This window comes from Camellia sinensis, unplaced genomic scaffold, assembly GCF_055761805.1.
Source record: "Camellia sinensis isolate YWXY unplaced genomic scaffold, ASM5576180v1 Unanchor1, whole genome shotgun sequence".
In the NCBI taxonomy this organism is placed as follows: Eukaryota; Viridiplantae; Streptophyta; class Magnoliopsida; order Ericales; family Theaceae; genus Camellia; species Camellia sinensis.
In genome coordinates, this window is record NW_028128987.1 from 25,113,555 (window position 1) to 25,122,163 (window position 8,609).

The 8,609-nt window shown below is 37.3% G+C and overlaps 1 protein-coding gene across 1 annotated transcript; it reads right to left on the reverse strand.

The window, feature by feature from the left end:
* Positions 1–2,369: 2,369 nt before the first annotated feature.
* On the reverse strand, positions 2,370–4,117 carry LOC145814151 (uncharacterized). The gene is made up of 4 exons (XM_082910674.1): positions 4,102–4,117; positions 3,616–3,714; positions 3,373–3,520; positions 2,370–2,982 (listed from the first exon to the last, which is right to left on the reverse strand). The coding sequence occupies exons 1-4, from the start codon at positions 4,115–4,117 to the stop codon at positions 2,370–2,372; spliced, it is 876 nt and encodes a 291-aa protein (XP_082766800.1).
* Positions 4,118–8,609: the final 4,492 nt, after the last annotated feature.

Below are 8,609 nucleotides of genomic sequence, written 5' to 3' on the forward strand. Positions count from 1 at the left end.
AAAATGATGATAGCAACCATGAAGTTGCCAACCTATGCCTAATGGAATTTGGAGATGATGACGAGGAAAACAATGAGTCTTATTCTTTTGATGAATTACAATTCGTATTTGAAGAATTGCATGATGAATTTCGAAAACTTGGCACTAAAAATATTGCTCTTAAAAAATTGCTTTCAAGTTCAACAAAAGAAAATGAATCTTTATCTAATAAAATTGAAGTATTACAAAAAAATAAAATAAATAAATAAATAAAAGAAGAAAATGAAATTTTAAAATCAAAAGAATCCCTTATTTTACAAAAGGAATTAAATGATTTCAAAATTGAAAATGATTCTTTAAAAAAAGGATAAAGTTGTTTTAACCGAAAATATAGAAGATTTAAAAAAACGTTTCTTTCAAAATTCACTCAAGGAAGAGAGACTTTAGATAAACTTCTTAAAATTCAAAATTGTACCTTTGGTAGGGCTGGAATTGGGTATAAACATTTTTCAAAAGAAAAAACTTTCAAAAATAGTTTTATTTATGCATCTTCTAGACACTCACATCTTACGTGTCATTTTTGTGGTAAAAAGGGTTATATTTCACCTTCATGTCCTGTTAAAAGAAATCCTTTTGCTATTGCTTTCAATGGTAGACTAGGAAATAAGGAAAGCCAGCTAGATAAAGGGCTAGAGCAAGCCTGGGTAAAGGCCCTAATATGATATTTCATTTGTTAATGTTAAGTTTCTCATTTTAGAGTACTTGTAAGATAATATCTATAGGTCTATCATCTTCTCCTAATAGTCGCCTAATTCCAACGATAGTAGGGCTAACTAGAGATCTTTCCTTGACTAGATAGAGATAGATAGGAATATCACAGTACAGTAAGACTTTTTTTTAATAACATGCTAACGAGTGTAATAGCAAGAAAGGCATAAGGAATAAGTTCTTTACCGAGCATACGAAGGATACCAACCTTGGCTAAGAGGCCTAACGTGGCTAATTTTTCTATCCTAGCATAAGGACACTTCAAAGGTGTCAAATTCTAACTTTTAGGAACCTAAGAAAATATGGGTACCAATAGAAAAATCAAATTTTTGTAGGTATATTTCAAGACAAAATCTAGTAACGATATATGGTATCTTGATAATGCATGTTTGAGGTACATGACTGGAGATAAAGCTACGTAACCTTCGACGACAATAGTAAACGGCGAGATTGTCGGCGGCAAGATCTTCAGATTTCGAGATCGAGTCTTTGAGAGATCTTCACTAATTAGATTTTCGAATATATGAGATCGTGTATATATGGATTAGATTTTCATATATATGATATATATATATATATATATGTGTGTGTGGGGGGGAGGGGGAGGGCAATATAGTCCACAAAAAAAGGAAAAATTATGGTATGTCCTTCCTGAGCTACTCTCCTCTTTCTCAATGACTTTTTGAAACTAAATTAGTTAAGTTGTCTTTTATCCTAGAAAAAAGCCAAAAAATGGGGGTTTCACCAAAAATTCCTTCTATCTAATTACACTCCAAAATCTTCAAAGAAAACTTATTATAATTTTATCCCTAACTAAAATTACTAAAAACCCCTTGAACCATAAAAACACAAACCCTAATTTGTCCCACCATTTTTTCAATCCCTTTCACCAGGCCACCTCCACTATCACCTGTCGCCGCCATCCCAGCCCCTTCTTCCCTCCCCACTACCACAACCACCTTCTCTTCTTCTCATTCTTCTTTATTCTTCTTCTCCAATTCCAAACTCTAGATCTGAAACCTCTCTCTCTCTCTCTTTCACACACACACGAAAGGCAACTGTGGGGGTTCCATTCGAAGCAGAGAAGATGACATAGGTTACCGAAGCAGGGATTTGAAAGGAGGGTCGTGGTATCGGGAGCGACTGGAAGGGAGATTGCGGAGACAGCTGTGGTCGAGACGATAACTGGAATTAGTTATCAAAAGAATGCCAAATTTGAAGCCTTTAAAAAACAAGACTTCGTTGCAGTGTGAATTGCACAAGTTCCTACTTCTGGTCCACGTAAGGGCACCATACAAAATGGCCTGGTCTCAAAATATTAAAAGTAAAAAGAAAAAGAAAAAACAAATGATTCTGTTACACACACAAGTTGTTGGCCAACATACATTATCAGATTCCTAAAGCGGTTGATGTGGACTTGAATTATCATTTTGTTTCGAAAGGTAATTAATTGATCATTGAATATCACAACTGCCTTAAATATCAAACATGGCTCTGCTCAGAACTGCTGGCAAGTCGAGCATTTTCTTGAATATGACATCTCTCTCTCTCTCCCTCCCTCTTTCTCTCTCTCTTTCTCACACACACACACAAAATAGATAAAATATAAAAAATATATACTGTTACTCGTTCTCCTCTAAATCCATTGGCATGGTTTTGAATGCTGCCAACACCACAGCCACTTTACATGCAAGAAATCCCAGCATCCCAAACACGACTTCTTTCGGTGTTAACACCATGCCACCACTGTCTCCAGAACCATATTTCACTGCAATAGTAGCAAATACAAATGCTAATACTAGGCTTGAAACTAGGCCCTTAAATCTTCCAAATATTTGAGCAAATTTCCCTCTTCTGTTTATTGATGCTGATGGTGCAGCAGGAGCTGGTAATCCATCAATGGACCTCTGCACCAATAACAGATATAAAAAGCCACCAATCCCACTGCCTAAGAATACAAATGCAACATTTTCCCCAACTGAAAAGGATGCAATTGACGAGCCAGCAAGTACAAGCAAACCATCATAAAGTAATAAACAATACTTCAAATCCGTATACTCTCTCATGCCTTCTTCATTTGTTATTCCACTGTCACTCACAATTGATGTAGGTTGCCAGAGGTACTCACTTAACCAGGTCAAGTTGTCCCAAGAAAACTCTCTAACTAGGCAAGGCCTCAGTTCCGCCATGGAAATATCATTTCCCTCACCGAGCAAGGTATCCTCGATCTCAAATCTGTGTTCAAAACCAACATATTGAATTTATTTTCTGCCATTTTCTTTCGATGTCGGTTGACACAGGAAAGTGACAATTAAGCTAACATATTGAAAGGATTTGCCAATGCAGATATACGTTGTTGGGATTTTTTATTTATTTATTTGTTTTCCCTTTATAATTATTGCATATAGAGCTCAAAATATATATATATATATATATACATACATATAAAATAAATGCATTTAGACCCTTGAATGTGTTTGTTTGGCAGTCCTGGAATTCTCTATTATCCTGAACTAGGCCTATAACTAGCTAGATATCAGGCTTGCATTGAATTGAAATTTGAAACACCTTGCATCATGAAGAGACTATCCTGATTCTAGACTGATCCATAGTGCTTCAACTTGCCCCAGTTTAGGTCCCTCAAAGGCGAACTCATCAACAGAACCCCTTTGCAAATGGAGTACATCAGAAACAATCTTGTTCTCTAATTGATTAGAGTGTTCTTTAATCAGACTTGCCAGTATCCTTTGTAAGATGGAGTCACCATTTTCATCTGTCAAACAAAGCAGTATGCCAGCATTTAAATCACTAAGACCTGATCCATAGATATTACTTGTACATAGCTTGACTTTGTATAAACACTATTGCATCCCCCCCACTTTAGAATCTTCTCCAGTGAAGAATCTGCACAAACTTCAGGTTCTGCAGCTAGCAAAAGACGTGAAGGTTTTGCATAGCCCAGAAAATCTGAATCAGAAAGTAGTATAAATAATTGACGTGAAAGTTTTTCTCATCGTTGAATGGCAATTCAACGATGAGAAAAATCAACAAATTTTGCAGAATCTAAAATAAGACAAAGACAAAAATAAATAATTTCTATGTGCCAATGCTAGTTAATTACATTAAGCATAGTGAGGTGCTTGGATGAACACGATGTCATCAGGAATGTTCCCTTTTATTTCCACGCAACCATGGAATTTTGGAGTCCAGAACTGTAACCTACTGTTGATACCTAGGTCGTCAATGAATTAGATATGATTTAGGTTGTGTTAAAAAGCAATTTCAAGCCAAAAGATACAAGGACAAGGAGTTATGCATACATCTCTCTGTCTCTGTCCCTCTTCCATAAATTACCGTCTTTCATGCTCATTGACTGTTCTCTCATCATAAATTACAGTCTTTCACGCTCATTAACTGTCACATGGTCCCATTTTGATTTTAAAAGAAAAAGTTGTTCAGGTTGATAACATCTCTAAAGTCAGTTTCTATTCCATAAAACATGGTCAAGAAAAAAGGTTCAATGACTTGGCGCAAAAATAAAGGATAAATGTTGAAGTACAGTAAGTTTCTTAACATATCTAGCAAATCCAGATCAAGACCGAATGCCAATAGAAATGACAAAGCACCAACAGAATTGTGCCTAGAAAAGGTGAATAGGCCAATTTTAACAGTTGATGCTAATTATGAAATTACCCAAATGATTAATTGATTTCATGCCAATTCAAAACACAATCATCAACCAATCAATTAATCAAGCTAACAATGTGGAAATTAAACAATCTAATCCTTGAATTCACCCATTGAGTCATTTAATCAAACACATAGCAATTAATCATGAGAGTCAAGAATTTACGTGGAATGGAAACCCTATGAGATAACTCTCCCAAGGGATGAAAACCACAATCCCAACACCCTCAACAAATCCACTAATGAATTAGACAGTTACAAGACTCAAGATTAAGGAATTACAACCCTTACCCAAGTTTACCTCACCATTGAGTTCACCACAAGCTTCAACAAGCTTGATCCCCAGTCCAAATGTAATAACCCTCACGCTATCCTAACCATACTTATATGCATTCATGTGATTCTGTCTTGTAAACTTGCATTTCGAGTCTTGTCCTTGTTCGTTTAAGTGTTACAGCATGTTTTGTACCCTGCTTGGTGTGAGGTTAGCCGAGGGCGTTTTTAGTCTAGAACTTCCTTGGAACCACTTTGTTTGACCTCTACCTTCGCTTTGACATACTGGCCAAAATGTCATTATCTAGGCCGAGGTGTTCATCACTAAGGCCGAGGTGTAAATTATCTAGGCCGAGATGTTACCTTTGCACCAAGTGATCTTGTCCTAGAGAGGTATGACCTAGACTGAGGTGTGGCACAGCTTAGTCAAGTGTTGTCCTTCCTAGCCGAGGTCATTGTTCCCTACTTGCCGATGTCTTGTTATTAGCCGAGATCATTACTCGCCAGAGTGCCCATACCGTCTTGCTTGTTGAACACACTTTGTCATAGTTTTGTCTTGTCACTCAGCCACCTTTCTGTGTAGCACCAACCAGCCACTGCCACGTGCCTCTGTAGAGGGTTAAGTCAGCCAACAGACTTAGAAATGTATCAATTGCTATATGTCTTTGTTTGTGAGGAGAGAGAAGCTCTAGAAGAAGAAGAAGAAGTTTAGAGTGAGAGAGTGAGTTTCGAGCTTGATTCCTAGAGATCAAACCATTAGATTCGCGTATTGAGGTTAGATTCTTGATCTACTCTTGTCATTCTTATTGATCATCTAGCTGCATTGCATGATCGAACCCGCTTTGCATGTCATGCATCGATTTAAAGTTGGTTTTAGAAAGAGAAAATGGTGTTCATGTGTTCTTGAAAGAAAAGTCTTGTTTGATCTGAAAGTTTGCATTAAGTTTCGTGTTTTTGTGTTTGTTCTCACTAGATCCTTGAATATGGGTACCCAGGTCCATGTTTTTTTAACCCATAGCATGAAATCTCAAATTTTGTAATAGCAAATCACGATCTTTGCATTCATCTCCCTCATATTCATGTTCATCTTGTTCTTCAAGGAAGGGAACCCAGATTTTTCCCGACTTCATTCCTTTGAATGTGACCATCGAGGCCATACCTTGGCCAGGGGATGTAGAACCTCGGCCTAGACCTGGTAGTCGCCCAACATGTTTTTCCGAGATAAAGAATTGTGTTTGTTTTGATTTGACTTAGTCTTGGGGAATGCCGAGATCATCTGCATGCATGTGAAACTTGTTTGAAAGTGCATTCAATAGACTTTGCCATGTGTTTGTAGGGTTTGGACTTGCCTCGACCCCGATGTTTGAAGAACTAAGTAAGTGGTATTTTTAATAAAGCTATGTTATAATGCTTTGATAAAGCCTTGTTTTGCTTCGTTTTGGAAAGTATTTGTAAGCATGAATGGTTATTCCTAATTGGAAAATATATACACATCTTGTTTTGATGACATTCTTGGAAAGTCCGTACGTGCTAAGGGACTATAAGCACTTGTAGCACAAAGTTTGAAAGTCCGTACGTGCTAAGGGACTATAAGCACTTGTAGCACAAAGTTTGGAAGTCCGTACGTGCTAAGGGACTATAAGCACTTGTAGCACAAAGTTTGAAAGTCCGTACGTGCTAAGGGACTATAAGCACTTGTAGCACAAAGTTTGGAAGTCCGTACGTGCTAAGGGACTATAAGCATTAGTAGCACAAGTCCTTAGTGTCCGGGGACTATAATGCAACGACACCATTGAATTGAGATATCTCCCTTGTCTTGCCTTGTCTTGTCTTGTTTGCCACTGACGGTTTACCGCGTGGGTTTTGTTTGCCGAGATGTCATCACTTGAATTATAATGATGTTAGTAAGCATCCTTTGAAACTTGACAGATTTGGAAGATGGACTTGGTTCATCCCTTGACTTGTACCAACTATGTTATGTATTTGTTTGATAAAGATCTTGAATACCAGTCATGCAAACCCCTTTATTTCTTACACCATTCACTGAGTATCCAAGCTCACCCTCTCTATATATATGCAGGTGATGAGCAGGAAGGTGGTGACGCCTAGGTGTGACTCGCAAGCTTGTTTTGGGTTTTGTTATGTCGGCTTAACTTGTTTACACGTCGGCGGTCTTGAAAATTTAGCTTCTCGGCTCGTAATACTTGTAATGCTTGTAATTCACACATGTCGGCTGAGAAGCCTTTTGACCAAGATGTAAATGTATTTTGTACTTTATTGTATATGTATCCAAGTTGAATTATTATGTAAAGTTGTATGCCATTCCATGTAACTTACGCACTGCTCTTATGGATCACTTGTATTTTAAGATTATTGCTTCCGCACTTGTGAGCCCCATATATATATATATATACTCTGTCTGTGTGTGAATTTTGAAAGTTGGCCTTCGGTAATCTCGGATTACTGGCCACCACGGCACCAAACTACTAGGGGCTGTTTGGGGTCGTGACACCAAAGCAGCTTTGACAATGTCAACCTCCATTGATTCAATAGCAATCACGAAGCTCCTCACTCCAATCTCTGCCTTCGATGGCTTCGATGCTTATGAAAAGATGTTTGAAGGTTTTGATGTGTATAGAATCAATCTAGGTAGAACAATTCATTTCAAACCATATTTCAAAGATTTAGATTCCAGAGCAAATAAGATTCATCAATGAAGACTGGATGAACAAGCTATGAAACTTGTAGAGATAGAGAAAATAGATCTCAGAAATGTATAACCGTCTATCATATCTGGAAATGATAAAATCTGACATTTTAAAACGATTCAGGGGCAAAATGATCACAAAATCAACCACAAGTATGCCGACAACACTCAAGCTGCTTGAGCCTAGGTCGGGCACCTGTCAAGCACTATCCCCAACATCTCAAGCACCTGAGCTCTTGTCAAGTGCACATTAAGCGCTGCTTCCAGGCGCTTCAGCTCATGTCAAGCTCAAATCAAGCATAAGGGACTTGAGCTACTGTGAAGCTCAAATCAAGCAGGGACCAAGTATCTTTAGAAAAGCTTTATGAAAAGAGGCTTGAAGTACAATTAAGTAAAATCCTTGAAATGGGTTAGTGCCTGAAAATGAGAGAGACAAAAACAACGTTATGCATGGGTTCAGACCGAGTCATATAGCTTTCAAGCAATGGAACCGTTGCAACATTTTTCAAAGAGAATCTCTCAAAGTGGTGAACTCAATCACTCTAAGACACTAAAAATATTGCCAACCCAAACACCCCCAGATTACGGACTCCAAACGTTTTGGTTAACGAAAATCCTAACAAAGGCTTAGACAGACACTAGAATGTATTGATGCGGTTGCGTTATGCAATATAATAAATGCTTTGTAGTTTTGGTATTTCTCCAACAAGATGTTGTATACTGTAGTAATTTCCAAAGCATAGACTCATAGTGGCGACAAATCAGAAACAAAACAATAACCCTAAACTATTTGAAATCACCCATTTAAAAGCACTATCAGCAAGCCTATGTCCACACTTTAGGAAAACAGAAGTTAAGGCTTGGTGATTTCCACCGATCATTATAGATCACATCTCCTGTATTTACCTACTTAGTAACCCCTACAATTATAATCACTATCATTTGGTTTTTAGATTGTTTTGTGAACTAGTTATTTTAGTTGACTTTTTGGTTTTTTGGCTTTTTACGAAAAGACATGCAAAAAATAGAGAGAAGAGTTGACTTTTTGGTAGTGACTTTTTGACTTTTTAGCTATTTTAGTATGTTTCCAAACTATTTATATAAAAGACTAGTGTAAGTAAGTCCAATAGACTAGGTTGTGAATGTATAATCATAAGAATAAAGAAGAAAAGTGAAGCATATTTTTCATTTATTT

Excerpts from the sequence above, each read along its gene's own strand:
- LOC145814151 (XM_082910674.1), bottom strand. Across the intron at positions 3,521-3,615 it reads GATTCTAAAGTGGGGGGGAT|ATGAAAATGGTGACTCCATC; the intron begins GCAATAGTGTTT and ends TTTGTTTGACAG. Across the intron at positions 2,983-3,372 it reads TTTGAGGGACCTAAACTGGG|ATTTGAGATCGAGGATACCT; the intron begins GCAAGTTGAAGC and ends TTTTGAACACAG.